Source organism: Elgaria multicarinata, chromosome 2 (genome assembly GCF_023053635.1).
Source record: "Elgaria multicarinata webbii isolate HBS135686 ecotype San Diego chromosome 2, rElgMul1.1.pri, whole genome shotgun sequence".
In the NCBI taxonomy this organism is placed as follows: domain Eukaryota; kingdom Metazoa; phylum Chordata; class Lepidosauria; order Squamata; family Anguidae; genus Elgaria; species Elgaria multicarinata.
In genome coordinates, this window is record NC_086172.1 from 96,667,651 (window position 1) to 96,688,828 (window position 21,178).

Genomic DNA, 21,178 nt, shown 5'->3' on the forward strand with positions numbered 1-21,178 from the left:
GAAATAAATTGCACTGTGTTCAGTAGAACTTCCTCTTGGTTCATGTACATATAGGATTGCAAGCCATAAACTTCTCTTGGAAAATAAGGATTCCAAAGTTGCATTCATTAGGATAGCCGGAATTTACCATTAAGAACCAAGATGTGAGCACATTAATATCGGCAACATTGCTTGTGTTATTTCTCTCTACAGAGTCAGCTCAAACTGTAGGCACATATACAGCAACAAGCTGCTCCAATTGTCTGATATGGGGGTGATGAAAAAGAGACAATTGAAACCAACCCTGGCTCCTCTCCCCAACCCCCATTTTTGCTGGGGTTGGGGTGTTAATTTTCATGATAACTTCTCTGGAGACTGTTGACTTCCCCCCTCTCCAATACTGGCACAGATATTATCAAGTGTTTAAACCACAATGTACATTGATGGTGCTAGCTAAACAAACACACCAATCTTAGATAAAAGGTACTCTCTACATCAAAAACAGTTTCTATCACACTTTCCCAACATACGAGCCCTGTTCAGGCACTTGCCTGAATGCATGAGGACTTCAAGGTGGCAGAGAGTTGGGGCTATACACAACGGCCCCGTCTCCCAGTCTCCTGGCACACTGGCTCCACAGTTCAGACCTTGCTGTGTTGAACTGGCAAGGTGTGAAAAGTAGTTCTACTTGCATTCACTTGAATTTTGAATAGAACTCTCTGCACAATCACAGACCCTGATGAGCCAACATGCTAAGAGACACAGGGGGGAGAGGCCAGCGGGCACAGCCCCAACTGTTTCCCCCCTTTAAGCCTTCACATGTTCAGGTGAACTCCTGAGCAGGGCTTCTGACACAATCCAATATGACCAAGAAACACAACTCAAGAAGGGACTACAGAGGCAGGAGCAGACTTGATTATCAGTGGTGGTCTCAGCCCATTACCTCAGTCATGCCCCCAGTCATTCACCTTTACTTTCTCCTACTCAAGAGAATAAGTGGGGCCGTACTACAAAATTATATTATTATTGTTGTTGTTGTTGTTGTTGTTGTTGTTGTTGTTGTTGTTGTTGTTCCATTTAAGCCATGTTTAAATTGGCAGTGCATGCCAGGCACCAGCCTAATTATCCTCCCACATGCAGCTTGTTATGTCCTCTGGCTTGTTTGAGGGGAAAACATCCCTCAAATAACCCATGATTATTTGAACTCAGTACTGTAACACTGAAAAGCGCATTTGAGTCTCTTCCACATCACTTATGAATGCTGTTAACGGGGAGGATGGGAGGGAGAATTTGAAAGAGGGATCAACCATATGTCTAAGCATCAATGCAGCATTTACATCTGCATAAAACAGGGTGAACATATTTTGGAAACCAAAAAGGAGGACAATATGGCTGCCCTCAAGGGGGTGTGGCCACCCCAACATGCCCACCTAAAACAAATAGTGATAGCTATAGGTCAGAAATGAATCTGATTAAATGTCATGCATATTCGTGGAATCTTGGTCTCCCCTCCTTTTTCTCAGTTCTTTTTATGGGAATGGGAGCTTTATGTCTTGACACTGGAGGACTAGCGGAGACATAAATAATTTATTTTCTTTGTTACTAATGTTGGTGGTTTCTTCTGTTGTTTTTTAAAATTGTTCTTTGCCTGCTCTTCATAAACTGGCAGAACCAAAGAGGTTCCGTACAGTTCAGGTGTTCCTAATAGTTCATGAGCTTGGACCTCCATTTGTTACACAAAAATTGTTAAAGATACAGATTAGGGTGGATTCCTGCACTGAGCGAGGGGTTAGACTTGATGGCTTTACAGGCCCCTTCCAACGCTACTATTCTATGATTATATGAACCATTGCCTTTTTCAAGATGTACAGCATCATTTAGACTTCATAATAGGAGTCCTAGCCCTACAGACACTGAGACACCCGGGGGGGGGGGAGTTTTCCAAGACCAGTACTATGAATGCTGCTCTCTTTCCAGTGCCAGGTCAAGACCTTCCTCTTTGCCCAGCATATAGCTCCGGCTATTGGGAGGTATAAAAATGCAATATTTATTTATTTAATTTCTATACCGCCCAATAGCCGAAGCTCTCTGGGCGGGTCACAAAAATTAAAACCACGAAAAGCATAATAAAACAACCAACAATTTATTGGTTGGCAGGTAAGGGAGCGGAGGGCGGGGGGTTACTGGGCCCTGCCGCCATCGCCGCCCGGGCGGCGACGGCGGCAGAGCCCGGTAACCCCCCCGCCGTCCTATCCCGGCCTTACCTGGCGCCACTCCCCTCCACTGCGGAGCTCCAATTCGGAGCCGGAGCTCCGCGGCGAAGAGGAGCAGAGTATGGGCGGAGCGGCGCGGAGCAGCGCGGAGTGGAGCGGAGCGGGCCGATCCGAAATTTTCGGATCGGCCCTCGGGGCGGAGCAGGGGGTCCTTGCACACCCCTAGTACATACAGCATTCCAGCATGTTTTAAGGCAGTAATTGGGGGGTGTCATTCTAGCATCCTATGAAGTGTACATACAGCATTTCACCATGTTTTAAGGATGTAATTGAGGGGGGGGAGTTCATTCTAGCATCCTATGAAGAGTACATAAAGCATTCAACCATGTTTTAAGGCTGTAATTGGGGTGTGTGTGTTATTCTAGCATCCTATGAAGAGTACATACAGCATTCCAAAATGTTTTAATCCTGTAATTGGGTGTGTGTGTGTCATTCCAGCATCCTATGAAGAGTACATACAACATTTCACCATGTTTTAAGGATGTAATTGAGGGGGGGGAGTTCATTCTAGCATCCTATGAAGAGTACATAAAGCATTCAACCATGTTTTAAGGCTGTAATTGGGGTGTGTGTGTTATTCTAGCATCCTATGAAGAGTACATACAGCATTCCAAAATGTTTTAATCCTGTAATTGGGTGTGTGTGTGTCATTCCAGCATCCTATGAAGAGTACATACAGCATTTCACCATGTTTTAAGGATGTAATGGGGGGGGGGAGTTCATTCTAGCATCCTATGAAGAGTACATAAAGCATTCAACCATGTTTTAAGGCTGTAATTGGGGGGGGGGGTCATTCTAGCATCCTATGAAGAGTACATATACTAGGGTGACCATATTTTGGAAACCAATAAGGAGGACAACATGGTCGCCCCCAAGGGGGCGTGTCCAGTACCAAGGGGGCATGCCCACCCGAACATAGCCTTGGTCACATGTCTGATTTTACAGCACACATTTAAGACAAATCTGTTCTACATAACATCTTAATGTTAAAATCACTGAAATAAAGAACAAGTGAGAGATTCAATGTATCTAAAATTAACTTCACTCACTCCTACTTTTGTAGGTTTTGCTGTACTTTGAAGCTTTTGCTATACTCTGTGTGTTACATTCTCCCCTTCCCTCAAATATCTTTTCTGACTGCATCTTCACTCATTGCAAGCTGCTGTTGTTGTTAACAGGGTTTGCTACTGGCCCCAGATCTGTTTCAAATTTGGTATGGCTAAAGCCCTACCTAAAAGCTATCATGGTGCCAACTTTCAGCTCTTTATCTTTAAAAATGACAGTTTTAAAAATAATAATTTTAAAACCTCATCTTTTAAAAAATTCCTAAAAAATCAATGGATGAACGGATCTGTTTCAAATTTGGTGTGACTAAAGCTCTACCTAAATCCTTTCATGGTACAATGTTTCATCTCTTTATCTTTAAAAATGACGATTTAAATAATAATAATTTTAAAACCTCAATTTTCAAAAAAATCCTAAAAAATCAATGGATGAACGGATCTGTTTCAAATTTGGTATGACTAAAGCCCTTCCTAAGAGCTACCATTGTGCCAAGTTCCATGTCTTTATCTTAAAAAATGATGGAGTTATAAGCATTTTTGTTAATTCCCATTAGAGCTGCTCTTTTTTTATGGTCACCCTAAGACATATACAGCATTCCACCAAGTTTTAAGGCTGTAACTGGGTGTGGGTGTGGGTGTCATTCTAGCATCCTATGAAGATTACATACAGCATTCCAAAATGTTTTAATCCTGTAATTGGGGGGGGCATCATTCCAGCATCCTATGAAGAGTACATACAGCATTTCACCATGTTTTAAGGATGTAATTGGGGGGGAGTTCATTCTAACATCCTATGAAGAGTACATACAGCATTCCAGCATGTTTTAAGGCTGTAATGGGGGGCATCATTCTAGCATCCTATGAAGAGTACATACAGCATTCCAGCATGTTTTAAGGCTGTAATGGGGGGGCATCATTCTAGCATCCTATGAAGAGTACATACAGCATTCCAGCATGTTTTAAGGCTGTAATGGGGGGGGGAGGTTTCCATTCTAGCATCCTATGAAGAGTACATACAGCATTCCAGCATATTTTAAGGCCGTAATGGGGGGGGGCATCATTCTAGCATCCTATGAAGAGTACATACAGCATTCCAGCATGTTTTAAGGCTGTAATGGGGGGGGGCATCATTCTAGCATCCTATGAAGAGTACATACAGCATTCCAGCATGTTTTAATGCTGTAATGGGGGGGGGGGTTCCATTCTAGCATCCTATGAAGAGTACATACAGCATTCCAGCATGTTTTAAGGCCGTAATGGGGGGGCATCATTCTAGCATCCTATGAAGAGTACATACAGCATTCCAGCATGTTTTAAGGCCTTAATGGGGGGCATCATTCTAGCATCCTATGAAGAGTACATACAGCATTCCAGCATGTTTTAAGGCTGTAATGGGGGGGCATCATTCTAGCATCCTATGAAGAGTACATACAGCATTCCAGCATGTTTTAAGGCTGTAATGGGGGGGCATCATTCTAGCATCCTATGAAGAGTACATACAGCATTCCAGCATGTTTTAAGGCTGTAATGGGGGGGCATCACTCTAGCATCCTATGAAGAGTACATACAGCATTCCAGCATGTTTTAAGGCTGTAATGGGGGGGCATCATTCTAGCATCCTATGAAGAGTACATACAGCATTCCAGTATGTTTTAAGGCCATAATTGGGGTGTGTGTGTCATTCTAGCATCCTATGAAGAGTAAAAGTCAAGTCAAACCTCAGGCCTGAATAACCTCTTGTTCTCAGGAACCCAAGGAAGAAGAGGATCTCCCAGGGCACATTTGCTGCAGTCCTAAACCAATTTCATAGCGAATTCTGGGTACTGCATTTCTGTGAGGAGGACTAACAACAGAACTAATACCTAATTCCTGACATTTTTTGGGGAAGAGCCATAACAGTTAAGCTGCTATAAAACTGACAACAAATTTGTAGCATAGCTATGCCTCACATGTGAACCAGTTTCAGGTCTTTCTTCCTGCCATTCCCAGATTTCACTGTACAGGTGTTGGCTCCTCCTTCAAGCTACCCGTACTATTCAGCAATATTTATTTTGTGTCTGCAGCTAACTAACCTATTTACCTGTCATTCCTGGTTATTCCACAAAACATTTCCAGCATAACCATATTTTCCCCCCACTACCCTATCTTTGTGTGACAACTGTTAGTGTTCTGCAGTTCCTCTTGATAGAACTCGACTGCACAATCCTTAAGGCAAGATTTATGATGACTTCTTGTGTGTTTTTGCTGGCATCAACAAACTGAGTCCTCAGCAAATAAGCATTAGATACTGCAGAGGGCAAAGTTATAAATAATATGTCTCTCTCTCTCTCTCTCTGTTTCCAGGCACACCATAGGAACAAAACATATCCATACCAAAAACAACCACTTCTGCTAAATACATGAAAGGGATTTGGCACATTCATTGGCTTCTAGATGGTTCCCTAAAGGTCAGATATGTTGTCCATGCTCTGTAATGCTCAAGTACCAGCTATAATAGGTGGGGGGGCTTCCAGCTCAGCTGGAGTCACTATCCGGCCTCCAGGGTTCCCAAATGGCCTCACACCCTATCCCTGACCCTGACCCCGTCCCCTTCCCCCAACCACTGGTCATTTGGGGTTTCCTGGCTTTTCTGCAGTTTTTCCCCCATTCTAAAAGGTTGAAATGCCTCTCCTATGACGTAGTTGCAGGAAGTAAGAGCTTTAAGTTATAACGTGCTGGTATTTTGGATATTTTGGCTGCACCCCTTTTGCCTTCCTGTAAGGCCTACTCTGGTGAGGTCAGAAAACATCCATGTTATGTAATAAACGGTTGGGTCCACTGAGCTTTATTATTGTTTATTCATGGTAATATTTGTTAGTTAATTGATCATGTTGTTTTTAATATGTTGTTCATGATATACCTGATAGAGACATTGCAATCTGCCTCTCCTCCACAGTCTAAACCCTCACATGTTCAGGTGAACACCTGAGCAGGGCTTCTGACACAACAACCAAGAAACACAACTCAAGAAGGGACTACATTGGCAGAAGCAGACTCAATTATCAATGGCGGTCTTGGCCCATTACCTCAGTGGTGTCCCCAGTTATTCATCTTTACTTTCTCCTATTTAAGATTACAAGTGGGCTCTACTACAAAATTATTTATTTATTATTCCATTTATATCCTGCCTTATTTTTTTCTCTTGTGAGGAACCCAAAGTGGCTTACATGGGCCGCCTCCTCTCCAATTTATCCTCACCACAACCCTGTGAGGTAGGTTGGGCTGAGAGTCAGTGACTGGCCCAAAGTCACCCCGTCAGCATCATGGCCAAGTGGGGACTAGAGCTCAGATCTCTTGAGTCTCAGCCTAACACTCTAACCACTATGACACAATGTCTCTTTACAAAATAGTGTAATGCACTCCTTACACACACACACACACCACAATGGGCATTTTGCTATTGCCCCGCTCGTGCTCTTCGCTCCTCTAATGCCAGGTTTCTCACCTGCCCAAGGGTCTCTACTTCCCTTGCTCGGCTTCGTCCATTTTCTTCCGCTGCCACTTACGCCTGGAACGCTCTTCCAGAACATTTGAGAACTACAAGTTCAATCGCAGCTTTTAAAGCTCAGCTAAAACCTTTTCTTTTTTCTAAAGCTTTTAAAACTTGATTTTGATCTGACTTTTATACTGCTAGTTTTACTCTACCCTGTGCCTGTTTGGTGCATTCTCTTCCCCTTCTTATTATTTTATTAGAATGTAAGCCTACGTGGCAGGGTTTTGCTATTTTATTGTTTTACTCTGTACAGCACCATGTACATTGATGGTGCTATATAAATAAATTAATAATAATAATAATAATAATAATAATAATAATAATAATAATATCACTAGTTCCAGAGTTCCATCACACTTTAGTGTGACCAAGAAATAGATGACAGGAAATAAGGCAAAGCTATATGGAAGAGTTGAAGCCATGCAAATGAAATGAAATCCAAATACTTCACAGCTGTAGAAGTACCATATAAGCAACTAAAATACATATTTTAGGTTATGAGTTATGACAGCTCTCCAAAATCTCATGTTAATTGGCCAAAATCTCATGTTAATTGGCCAATCAATCTTTAAACATTCAATAGGTCCCAATGTAGACTAACTTGTTTTATATACCTTAGAACCCATCTTTACCTGAATCTGCCAATAATATGCAGATACTGCATGTACACATACATCTTGAAAAATACCGCCCAGTGTAAACCAGCAATTTTTTTTGATGATTAAAAAGAAGGAAATAGTAATAAATTAGATCATATATTATGGATGTTCTCCATAATATATAATCTAATTTACCTTTTCCAGGAATGGAAAAGGTAATAAAATGAAGTGGATAAAATGTTTTGGGGAGAAAACACAGACTAGATGCAATAAAGTGAGGGGTGGTTTCCAAAGAAGGGGTCATTTTCCCTGGCAAAAAGAAGAGTCTGGTACCATCTTTTTAGCTAAAGGATACTCTGAGAACCCCGTTGCCACATTTTTGTGCACCACAGCCCTTTTCCAGATGACCTTTTAAACCCCAGGATTTCATTCTTAACACTATGGTAACACTAGTCACTGGGTTGGATCCAGACCCTTCATCCTGCCTGCAGAAGAACACTGCTTGCAGAATGGGACTTCCACAGCCTCTCCCCTTCCATTCAGACCCCTGCAAGTCCTCTAAATCTGCTCCGGAGGGTCCCCCAAATGATTTACTAAGTCCAGCTGCTGCTGCTGCTGCTATAGCAGTGGTAACCTGTTGCATTGTACCATTGCATGTCATCGTAATGGCAGGCCAATGGCACAGGTTGCAATGTCGAACTTATGCGGGAACCAGGAATTCCATCCTTCCTGCTGGCCCAGGCCTAACAGCGAGTGCATCCTTGTTACAACAGCACCAATCAAAATGTCTGGCAAGGAACTTCATTTTAATATCGTCTCCATGACAAGCACAGTCAAAAGTGGTTGTTTTTTAGCATGGGGTAAGTGCTCCACCTTTTGAGGCGGAATATGTGGCTGCATGTTTCTATATAAAGCCGAATCCTAGCCATGTGTATAAATGCCCTGAGCAAGGTGACCCCGTCGAACCGGAGCTTCGATTCGCTGGGCTTTAAAAGCATTTGCTCGATCTTCTAGAGTTGGGAAGGTGACAAGGTGGGGGGCGATGTTCTTAAACTGGGGCATGTGCCACAGTGAGTCCGGCTTCACTGGGATTTGGTGTTTCCTCAGCTGAACAGTACGCGTCTCATACATTTTCCCTCGCCTTTTCTGCTGGTGTTTTTCTTTAAGATATATATTGGATTTTTGCTGCTCCTGTAGCCACAGATCCCGAAACTTATGTTGAAGGATATCAGTGATAGGTGTGGAAGGATGATATGGCTTCCCATAGGTCATGGCGTCAGGAAGACGAGGTGGATCCTTTGGGAACCTATCGCCCTCCGCTCCTTTGCAGCGGACATCATGGTGCTGGCGATACAAGTAGTGTTCCCTTGCAGTGAAAAGACCTGCCTTAATTCCTTTATAATTCATGGTAATGAAGTCCTTTGGCACCTTCTTGGGTTTGATGGTTTTGTGTGGCATTACCTGCCAGTGTCCTATGGCTTCAGGAACTCCTCCATCAGTACCACGTAAGGTTAAGCCATAGACAAAGTCTGTCCCTGGAATCTTGGTACACCGTCTGCATGTCCTTCCTAGCTCTGACTTTAGAATGAGGTGATTCTGGAACATGCTGTCTCTCACCAGTCCAACCCTATGATTTTCTGACCCAGGCAAGATATCAGCTTTGGTCAGTGGTAGTAGTGGCGGTGGGCAAATGTTACTAACAGTTGCCCTCCTTTTACACTTAAGGTATTTTTGTACAAATGAATCCATCACTGATCAATAAATAGTGAAGAGATGCTTTTGCTTCTTGCTCTTTCTATCACAAAGAAATATTTGATACAGGCCTCTGTGGCCATTTCAATGTAACTTGAAGCTTTGGTGTGACATCACAACCCATGCAAAATTTATTGTTGTGATTCACTGTGTCATCAAAGCCTGACCTATTCATTCGTGACTTGCCAGTAAACTTCCTAATACAAGGTAGGTAGTGGGGTGTGGGTGTGCAGTTGAGGAAGAGGGAGACAGGAATTGTCAAATCAAATAGCTCTGAGGGGGTCACTTAAATTTGGTTTTCATTAAAAAGAAAGATTCAGTTGTGTAACTTCTTTTGCTCAGAAAGTTGATCCTTAATTTCTAGATGGTGCTAAAGAAGCCCTCACACCAATAATCCCAGGGATTATTCTGCAACCTTGCCCCATGTTTAAATAATACATTTTAAAACAATTGCTACTATTATAGCATTAAATGTTCTATCCACACTCTTTGAGGCTATATATTCCAAAGCCTATCCAAGCTCCCTTTTGAGAGTTTATGATGAAAAGGTGATTTGATGAGGATATTATAAAGCGCACCATGAAACCCAATCAGGGTAGAATTCAATGGGGTGGGGATGAGCAGCCCACTTAGTTTTTATAACCTTGGGGTCTCAGTACTTGTGTTACATTAACAGAAAGCAATACAAATCTTTTCTTAATTCAGAGATGGGGAACCTGTTTCAACTCAAGAACTAAATTCCATTTCAGAGAAGCTCTAGTTGACAACCTTCCAGTGGTGGGTGGGTGGGTGGGTGGGCTGAAGTCAAACGCAGCAGGGTCAAAGGCTGAAGGGGTAGGGCCAAAAATACAAGTACCAGCATATTTCATCTTAAAGCTCTTACTACCAGTACTCAGGAGAGGAAACAACAGTACAAAATCCAGAAAGCCACCAAATGGTTGACAGTTGGGTGAAAGGGAGTGGGGCATGGTCTCTGGGGAACCCTAGAGGACGGGGATGGGACCTCCGAGGTTCCCCACCATTGTCTTAATTTCTTGATAAAATGGTACCTTCGTCCATGTTACGATTTGTGTGTAGTCTGAGAATGAGATCACGTGCTTGACTTATTAGCCCTGTGTATATTTCAAGTTGGCTGTGTGTTTTTTTCTGTTCGTTTTTTGTGCTTGTGGCATATTGTACTAGTCTGGATTATGGCAGTTTGATAGAGGTGGCCTCATATTATCTGTGGGATCCTACCTCCTTCTTGAGTTAAGAATTCCATCCATGGATCTCCAGCCATGATTCTGCCTCAAGTCAGCCCTGGCTGGCCCAATGGACCCAAGAACTAGGCCCTGGACTGGATAGTCTCCCTTTCCTCTGTGCTGACCCAACTTTGTGTTATCCTGGAATTGTATGAAGAGCAAAGTTGTCTGCTGATTTGTACCAACCCCAATATATCCGGGCCCAATTCAAACTGCTGGTATAGACATTCAAAGCCCTAAACAGTTTGGGGCCAGGTTATTTGAAGGAACACCTCCTCCCATATGTACTTGCCCGGACCTTAAGATCATCTACAGGGGCCCTTCTCCGTGAGCCCCTGCCAAAGGAAGTAAGGCAGGTGGCTATTAGGAGGAGGGCTTTCTCCACTGTGGCACCCCGGGGCTGTAGAATGAGCTCCCCAGAGAGGTCTGCCTGGCGCCTACACTGTACTCCTTTCATCGCCAGCTGAAGACCTTTATATTCTCTCAGTATTTTCACACTTAATTTTAACTTAAATTTAAATTTTACTGTTCTAGCTCTGTATTTTAATCTTATATCAATTTTTGCTGTGTGGTTTTATCCTGGTTGTGCTTTTTATACTGTATTTTGTATTTGTGTTTTTAAACTGTTGGTTGTTTTATTATGGTTTTAATTTTTGTGAACCGCCCAGAGAGCTTCAGCTATTGGGAGGTATAAAAATGTAATAAATAAATAAATAAAATATCCCCCCCCCCCCCCAGCTCTCCTACTTGCAGTGGCACAGGAACAGAGCTCCAGAGAATTGGTCAGATTCAGTACCAAAGGCAAGGTCAGTACCAAACACAGGGTGTTGCAGAGAAAAGCAAGGTTATCAGAGAAAAGGCAGGAGTTTGAAAGCCAGTGCACAGATGTTGTTCCAGCACTGTGAGCCTAGAAAAGAAGACTTTTAAGCCAGAGCCTCCATGGCACAGCTGCAGGCCATCAGTGCCACCTGAGCAATGGTCTATTCCCTAGCAGAGCCTTGTCCACAAGTATACCTTTCCTCATGCTGAGTTCTTATTCCAAGAGGAGGCTACCAGGAGGAGGGCCTTCTCTGCCGTGGCACCCCAGCTGTGGAATGAGCTCTCTAAAGTGGTTCGCCTGTCATCTCTACACTATACTCTTTTAAATGCCAGGTGATGGCCTTTTTATTTTCTCAGCATTTTAACAGTCTGTTAACTTAATTTTAACTTTGCTGTTTTACATTTGTATTTTAAATCTGTATTAAATTCTGCATTGTTGCTTGATTTAATCCTGGTTGTGTTTTTATATTGTATTTTATATTATGCTTTTATACTTTGTTTTATATTTTGAATTGTTTCCATGGTTTTAATTTTTATAAACTGCCCAGAGAGCTTTGGCTATTGGGCAGTATAAAAATGCAATAAACAAACAAACAAACAAACAAATTTATGCCTCAGAGGCACTCCTGCCTCTGGCAGCTGGCCACACCTGAACCTTGAGATGTCTGCTTAACATCTTCTGCTGAGGCTGGAAGGCACCTAACTAGGTCATGAAGTGTAGGGTCAATGGATGTCTCCCACAAGGGCCCAGGATCACCTTGATCAGCCTCAGGGACCATAGACACAGGCAGCTCCTCCATGATGTTTGGCTTTGGGGGCTTCAGATGTCCTCAAGAGGGAGCATGACACTAAACCAACAAAATGTATAGATAGAGGGTTAGTGTTCCAGAGTCAATCCCAAAGATGGCATGTGCTGAGGAACTGGAGATCTGTGCAATGATGCCATCTGGCCCAAACATTTCACTTCCCGGTGGATTGGATGGCCCTATGCCTGAAAACTCATTACTTCTCTGTAGTTGAGTTTTTTTCTCTGAATTTGTTGATCTGGACCAGGGATGGGGAACCTTCAGTGCATGGAATGGATGTAGCCAGTGGAGGTTCTCCCATCAGGCCCATAAGCTTCTTTTGCTGTTATCTTCCATCAGTAATTGGAGACAAGAAGCAATTAACCTTTAAATACCCTGCAAAGAATCAGACTGTGCTTTGTAGGCAAGAGAACTGTTGCATAGAATTGAGACATGGATTTCACGGGCATGGGAATTGCTCTTAGAGCTTACTCCTTTGTAGGCTTGCTTAGAATTGAGCTGTGTTTTGTATGATTGTTGGGAAAATGTCTAAATTCATGAGAATTCTATCTGGCCCTGCCCACTTGGCTTTGTTTGTCCTTGGCTCTGCCCCATGACCTTAGGCTTGCTGGAATGGAATCTCAAAGATCCTTCCCAAATTGGAATTTGGTCCCTGGGTTGAAAAAGGTTGACACCCCTCATCTAGACAAAACGTCTGCTTAGAACAGACTCATCATCGTTAGGTCCAAAACTTAATCCAACACCATTAAAATAGAAATAAAAATACTATTTGAGCTAGCAAGCACTTAACAAACACCCATAGTAGATGGAATAAGTCAATACATAAAGCCAACATCTTAATTAATATTGGAATCTTTGGTTTTGCCAGCACTCGTCCTGAAGCTAAGGACTGATATTGTTTTTAAAGACGTTTCTTGTGCATAAATTGGAAATTGTTATACTCATTAGGTATTACAAATCCAAACCTACATTTTAACAGCAGAAAGACTACACAAAGTAAAAGTTCTAAAAAGCATACAGTTCATGAGATTCAGCTTCTCTCTTGACAAATGTTGTAAGGTCAAATATAGCATGCAACATATAGAGCAAGATCTGAACTCCAAAAGAAACTAGAAATTAACATAGACGTTTCTGCTTGAATAGATTTTCATCCTCAGTTCCAGTGATGATGATGATGATGATTTATATAGCACCATCAATGTACATGGTGCTGTACAGAGTAAAACAATAAAATAGCAATAAAAGGCAGTGATGCCTTTAACGTATGTTTCTATTAAAGAAGCTAGAGAAGATTCGTAAAATGTACGTTCTGGAAGAAAACTCGCTGCCCACTGTGCAGGAGACAATATTTTAGACGTGGAGCCAAAGTGGACAAGCCACAGGAAATCTGTGACAATCAGTGTGTTTATTTTTTCTTTAAAAGCTATGCACCCCCTCCCTGAATTGGATCAAATCCTCGGCACCATAAGGGACAGGTTTTAAATCTTTTTTTCAGACATCCTGAAACTGCTATTTGCTCCTCTGCAGAAAGTGTACAAGGATTGTAACAAGAAGCTGGAACGCATTTACTTGGAAGTAAGTTCCATTGGAACCAGCTGGCCCTATGTCTAAGCACAAGCATTTACATTACTGGAAATAAATCAAAATGGCTAAACAAGGCCATCTTTAAAAACAAAGCCAAACATCACCAAGAAGGAATGCTTTGTTGCACTTGCAAGCATGAGTATAAACCATGTTCAGCTCTGGATAAAACATAGATAACCCCTAATGAGGGCTTAAAGACTGCCCTCAGTGGTTGTTCCTCCCCTTCCCTGCTATGCTAATTTTCTATGGCTTCCAAAGGCAATCAAGCTCATTATTTCCTGAACACAGGAAAAAAATAACACTAGGGCACACAGAACATGTTTGACATTCCTCATTTGAATCTATGCCTCTTTGATTAAAATATGTATATATCTTACAGTATCTTTTGAAGTTCCCAGCTTTTTCAGTCCATCTAACGGGAGCAGGTCAGCCGAGTCCTTGTGGTTAAATTGAACCGCCTGCTTCATTCTCCTCTGCTGCCGGAGAGACGCGGCTTCTCTCATGTCCACGTCCTTCCTCGTTGGCTCTGTGAGGAGCCCCGAGTAAAACATCTCCGGCTCTTTTCTGGCAGCGCCTCGCTCGCTCTCAAGCTGCCGCTGCACTCCAGTGTCGAAATGAATGCCTCAACGGTCTATTGTGTGCACTTTATAATACAATCCGTGGTGTGACGTTTGGAGAGCAGCAGGTACCCCAGCCAGTGCGGCTGAGTAAAGGAGGGGTTGTGCACACACTGCAATATGCTACACATCCCCACATGCCTAACATGGGTGAGCTCCAGAATATGTCTAGGGAAATGAGGCACGCGCCGGCTGCCTTTTGCCAATGCAACCTTGGCTGGCTGCCTCGTCGCCTTCATTCATCGTCGGGAGCTTGCCGAGGGAAAGGAGGCTTTGCACAATGAGCTGGCATTTTCTTTCCCAAACAACGCGCGTGGCCTTCTCCCCTTTTTCGACACGGCAGTGCGGTCCGTGCATATAGATTTAAAACTAAACCATCTGCCGAATATGTATACGCCACAGGATAAACTGCGCCTTCACTGTCAAAAGCAAAAGACTGTGTGTATAAACTGCCCAGTCCACAAAAGGAAGCACACACACATAGGCGTGCACAGCACATTTCATTAGGTGGTTCGGGCAGGGATTTTTAAAAAAGCGTTTCACAGCACATAATTAAGATAAAACTGTTCTACATAACATCTTAATGTTAAAATCACTGAAATAAAGAACGGGAGACTTTCAATGTATCTGAAATTAACACCACTGGCTATGGAAGTTAAAGAACTATGGCAATAGGGGAAAGTTACATGTATCCCGTTAGTCATATTAGTCACCAGCAACACATCATTTTTTAAAATTCTTTTACAGAAAACATTCAGAAATTAGGCCTACTAATTGGTTGCATGAAGGAAGGACTTCTCCACACAGCACATAGTTAAGTTATGGAACTCACTACCACAGGATGTGGTGATGACCACCAATCTGGATGGCTTTAAAAGGGGGTTGGATAAGTTCCTGGAGGCAAAGGCTATCAATGGCTACTAGCCCTGATGGTTGTGTGCTATCTCCAGTATTTGAGGCAATAAGCCTGCGTGGCCCAGTTGCTGGGGAACATGGGTGGGAGGGTGCTCTTGCACCATGTCCTGCTTGTTCATCCCTGACCGATGGCTGGTTGGCCACTGTGTGAACAGAGTGCTGGACTAGATGGACCCTTGGTCTGATCCAGCATGGCTCTTCTTATGTTCTTAAAATACATCCACACCAATATCAGGAAAGCTGTCACACTTAAAACATGTTCAATAGTCAAGAAATTTCTGAATCAGTAAAAGACAGCATGAGTTGGTAAAGCCCATCATGTTCATCTAGAAAGACCACCACTCGTAAGAAAAGAGAGATGATGATGATGATGATGATGATGATAAATAGTAATGGCAACCCTGTTAATTTTTTTAAACAATTTTAAGAAGGATGAACAGTTATCAGCAATTGTTTCAAAATATACAACATCCCAATTATATCAAACAAATTGGAGAGGAAGGTCTATGGGTCAAAATGCATTATTTAAAATGAATTACTGTTTTCTAGCACCAACTAGAGTTACACTTCTTCCTTTGCACTACTCAAGCAAGCGAGCCAAACCACATACCACAGAGGATGACTAAAAACAACTATCTATATCTATGTTGGGGGAAAATTTCCTTCATTACTCAAAATTCCTGATCCCACCCAGCAAATGTTTTGGGAAATCTCGCTCATATTGGCATAGGTTGAGATATTTTGCTGGTCAAATTTACCATCAGTAGAACTCCAATGGAAATACCTTAATAGAAATGTCTTTGTGACTTTTAACAATTTTACTTTGGACTTTCAGTCTAGAGAAACTGCAAGTGGGTGATATGAAATAACTAACAATTACAGGAGAAATGAAAAACCCTTCTCCATCCCACACCCCACCAATTGGCACAAGAGCTAATAGTTAAATAAAAAATATATATCAATGAATTCGTTGGAAAACCTTAGGAAAATTTAAAGCAGTTCTGTGATTTGTATCACTGATACAGTGTGCTGAACTATCCTTGTCATTTTATGAAAGGGGTATGAATTTATTTATTTATTTATTTATTTTTAGTTTCTTCTATTTTATTTATATGGGGAAAATAAATGTAATGAAGTCCAGAACTCAGATGCAAGCAATGGAAGGGGGGAAATCAAGTCAGGGATTTGGCTTTTTAAATTGTTGAGGGGGGAATTTACAGACCCGATAGTCACCAAACTTTTTGGCACCAAGGACGGGTTTCGTGGAAGACAATTTTTCCACGGACAGGTGAGGGGATGGTTTTGGGATGATTCATGCACATTACATTTATTGTGCACTTTATTTCTATTATTACATTGTAATATATAATGAAATAATTATACAACTCACCATAATGCAGAATCAGTGGGAGCCCTGAGCTTGTTTTCCTGCAACTAGGTGGGTTAGGCTGAGAGTCTGTGACTGGCCCAAAGTCACCCAGTGGGTTTCAATGGCCAAGTGGGGACTAGAACCTGGATCTGGCAAGTCCCAGTCCAACACTCAAACCACTATGCCACACTGGATTAGACAATGGCAGGGCCTGTCCCCATAGAAAATTAATGGAGAACCTCCAGCCCACAGGCAGGATGCAGCCCCTGGGGGTTTCCATCCCTGTGCAAGTAAGCTTCTGTGCTGTTAACTCTGATCACTGATTGGAGATAAGAGGATATTTAAAAGCATTTAACCTTTAAATATCCTGCAAAGAATGGGATAGTTGCAAAGATTTTGAGCAGTGCCTTTTGCAGGCAAGAGAGCTGCTGCACAGAATTAAGATGTGCATTTTACAGACCAGAGACCTGCTTACTTGTGAGTAGACATGCAGAGACTTTGAATTTGGGATGCTCTTTAAAAGTGTTGTGGAGTAATTCATTCAGAAGTCTTGTCCTGCTTGCTTCTGAGTAGGGCTAGACACACAGAGAGACGCGCGGGCAGGCAGCGCTGCTTGCACCTGCCCGGCGGCCAGGTAGAGCATGCTCACCCAGAGCCCCCTTCCTCCTCCCTCAGCAGCAGGAAAGGAGGCACCGCCCGCTACACTTGCGCACACGAGGAGGAGCGAGCAGGAGGAGCAGCAGGAGAAAGAAGACAGGGGCAGCCGCGGCTCAGTTTCCCTTGCGCAGCCGCCTTTGGCCTGCATTTTACACACACAGAGACACACACACACTGCAACAGGAAGTTTCCCCGGGCTTGAGATTCGGGGGTTACCTCTTTCCTCCTCAGTTGATGGCCCTGGAAGAGAGGCTTTCCCAAACACATTTGAAGAGTGGGCGGGGCTTCGCAGCACATTAGGGGGTTCAGTTGAACCTGTTGAACCTGTTGTCTGCACGCCAATGCGCGCACACACACACACACACACACACTGAGTTGTTAATGCCTGCAACTTCTAGAGTGCACATACAAGTGGGTACACCGCTCTCCAGGTGCATGCTTGTCATGCCAAACTCGGTGGTTTTTAAGCATCTTGTTAGAAATACTACAAAAGATGAACTTTGCACATGGATCTGTATCCATGCTAGGGAGCGGCTTATAGCTGCCTAACACCACCACCACCACCACCACATCTGTACAAACATGCATACACACATACAGAAAAACGTCCAAATCCAATGTTGAGGCAAAGGCTGAATATCGTTTGCACTGCAGAGTACCTAAATCCATAGTCCGGGGATGAGGACTCTCCAGTCCTGGGGCCAAATGTGGCCCTCCTGGGTTCTCCAGATGGCCACGCCCCTTCCCTTGGCTCCACCCTCTTCCCTTCAACCACAAATCATTGGATGGTTTTCGGGCTTTTGTGCATTTCCCCCCATTGTAAAAGGTTGAAATTTCTCTCCTAAGGTTTAGTTAGTGGCAGTAGGGGCTTTAAGCTACAATACACAGGGGGTGGGGTGTATTTTGACCCCACCCCTTTTGCCTTCCCCCCATCCCTTTTTGTTTGGCCCCACCCACCCAGAATGGGGAACCTGAGAGCGGCTCCAAAATTGAATTTGGCCTATGAGTTGAAAGTGGTTTCCCCCACTCCTGCAGTAGGTGCAAGGTCTTCAGTTCCTTCTGGACCACAAGAGCTATGGGCTCACTTTTGGGACTCATTTGGGCTGTGGGGGTTATTCTGGTAATTGGGGGACTGGGGACGGGGGTGGGGGAGCGCCTAACCTTTTCCAGAATGCCAGCTTCTTCCGTTGTCAGTTGGGATGTTTTCCATGTAGGTGTGCTCTTAAAGAGACAATTGTTCAGATAATCCCTAGGGATATGCAAATAATGTGAGTGATTGTTGATAAGTACAGAAGACTCTGAGCATCTCTACATTAAGTAAAAAAAACAACCCCAAACCCGCTCTCTTAATGGGTTTTCTACTTGCTCAGCCATATTGGCATTACAATGGGCGCAATAAACGTGCCTCCCCCTTTCCTCCCCTCCCCTTTTTGGGCAGTTCCTGTGGTGGGAATGTTCCACATGTTCCATTTAAACATCCAGCAGATGGCGCTGCAACATTACAGGAACATTTCACTATCCAGAAAATACACTAGCTCTTTCATAGCAGTGTATATTTGTGACAGGATTTTCAGTACGTTAAATCTCAGCGGAATAAACTTCAAAAAATACTGGGAGAGGCACCCAAGGATGATGACGTCGTGAAAAGGACCCGGAAAAGGAGTAACCGATCCTGATTGCACTACATATGCTCCATGTAAAGGTGCTCCATGAGATATAAGAGATGTTCAGTTTCCACATACCCAAACTGCACAATACTATGCGTTGCAACACTTCATGAAACCCGGAGCTTTACACATCCTATTTATGCTGTGGTGGCTGCACAGTGATGCTGAGTTCGTTATACAATGCAACCACCAACTCACAGCCATCACGGGGCATTTCCCTGAAGCTGTGCATTAAAAATGACGCAGACTCACTGAGACTTTTCCATTTGTTCTGAGGTCACCACTCTTCTTCCATGTGTTGGTAATGACCTCACTTCGGATTCACACCAGGGAGTAGTTCGCAGCCGTTGGTTGGTTGCCAGAAGCATGGGGAGGCTGGGCAAAGGGCCAGCTCAATGAGCTGGATTCACACCAGAAACCCTGTGCTCCCTCCTGCTATGGGGATTTCCCCCACCCCACCCCACAGCTGTGCAGGGTTTTTATCAGAAAGGAGTGGCAAAACAGCCCCATGAAGACACACCCCTAAGGTACACAGGAGCTGAAAAGCACAGATTTTTTTAATCTATTACTCAATCATCCTTTGCCTGTGCTGAATGATAAACAGCCAAAATGCTACACCAGTGATGTTTTCTCATGTTAGACTAGTTGGCTATTGTTACCTAATGAATCATTTACAAGCAAATAGGACTCTTTGGGGATAAAGGCAACTTGCTTTTCATCTAGGAGCTCTCTGGCACTTTGCCAATTCATTAGATAAAGACGCTTGCTTCACTCTATTTCCTCTATCTCTGGACTAAGAGAGGCAACAGAAAACAAAACATAGCTCTCCCTCCCCACGAAAATGATGTCACTTTTATGTAATAGGAAGAAAGAGCCACGTGGCAGAGGCCTTGCGCCTTGCATTAGCAAAGGGTCAATAAGCCCTACATTGACAGCAAGCCTGGAGGCTACATCAAAGCTGAGGAATAGGAGGGATGCTAAAGTGCAATCCCGCCTATGAGGATGTCTTCTCAAGGCTGAATTTTATTTTATTACACCAAGCAAAATGAAAAAGCATTTGTTAGCTCTGGGGTTTCACATTGGTTGTAGACAAGCTTTTGTCATTGCATCACAGGCTAAAAGAGTTGCATTAAAAGCAATACATCTTGATTTAAAAGAGGGGGGATTTGAGGGGTCAAAATCATTGTTCGAAGAAATATTATGTACTAATGATGAACATCTTATTGGTAAAGTATATAAACTGTTATTACAGCTGGAGGGGGAGAAAGAACAAATGAAGGACTGTATGGCCAGATGGGAAAACAATGTGGGGCATAAGATTCCAATTGAATTATGGAAAAATATGTGGACAAAAGGTTTAAAGTACACATTAAGTACTAGACTAAAGGGAAAAAATAGAAGATGATGTATAGATGGTTTATGTCTCCATCAAAGTTAGTGAAAATGTACAGCGGTTGTTTGGGGGATTGTTGGAAATGTGAAGAACAAGAAGGAACCTTTTATCATATGTGGTGGTCTTGTAAAAGAGCAAAAGCATACTGGGTTAAAATACATGTATTAATGAAAAAAAAATTAAAGATAAACATAGAAATGAAACCAGAATGGTTTTTGCTTGGACTCGGGGATGATCAATTTAAAGAAAAAAGATTGCTATTTCAACATATTGTGATAGCAGCAAGACTACTATATGCGCAATATTGGGGGGAAAACACAAGTACCAACAATGGAAGAATGGCTCCTCAAGATGATGGAACTGGCGGAGATGCGAAATTAACGGCGCTAGTACATGAAAGAACAATAGCCTCATATGTATTGGACTGTAAACCTTTTATGAGTATATACAGGAACAGCAAAAGGATGATTTATTTGTTTGTGGGTTTTATACATAACCTGTACCTTTGCCTTTGATATATATACATTAGCTTGTTGTTATGAAATTCGTACCTGGCAATATAGAAACAATGGATGTTTGCCATCTGACATGAAGATCTCTTTAAATGAAATATAGTCTTATGTATTGTGTTTATTTTACTAGATGTATGTGTGGTGTAGTAGTTTGTATAGTTTGTAGTGTTTCTTTTTTGTTTTTGTTTTTTTGTACCTTCCTTATGTGTCTGTTTTTTGTGGAAAATAAATAAAAGTTAATTTTTTAAAAAAAAGCAATACGTCTTGATGCATTACATCAAATATGATTAAAACCCACAACACGCACACACACACATGTACAAAGAGCAAACTCGTTCTCTGAGCACTAATCCTTATGTAAGCAAAACAGCACTATCCCCATGCAAGAGGTAGGTATCA

At 42.7% G+C, this 21,178-nt stretch overlaps 2 protein-coding genes across 4 annotated transcripts in view; both read right to left on the bottom strand.

The window, feature by feature from the left end:
* NRIP3 (nuclear receptor interacting protein 3) overlaps positions 1-14,413 on the bottom strand; it is a 35,814-nt gene extending 21,401 nt beyond the window's left edge. For all 3 annotated transcript variants that reach the window (XM_063117261.1, XM_063117259.1, XM_063117260.1), the window contains exon 1: positions 14,027-14,413. In XM_063117261.1, coding sequence (XP_062973331.1) covers positions 14,027-14,200 — 174 coding nt within the window. In that variant the 5' untranslated portion in view covers positions 14,201-14,413. The remainder of the gene's footprint in view (positions 1-14,026) is intronic.
* Positions 8,369-9,196, bottom strand: LOC134391906 (cilia- and flagella-associated protein 77-like). The gene has a single exon (XM_063115830.1). It carries the CDS (start codon positions 9,194-9,196, stop codon positions 8,369-8,371), a length of 828 nt encoding a protein of 275 aa, XP_062971900.1.
* Positions 14,414-21,178: the final 6,765 nt, after the last annotated feature.

Bases quoted from the DNA above. Each gene is read 5' to 3' on its own strand.
- LOC134391906 (XM_063115830.1), bottom strand. From the start codon at position 9,196: ATGGATTCATTTGTACAAAAATACCTTAAGTGTAAAAGGAGGGCAACT.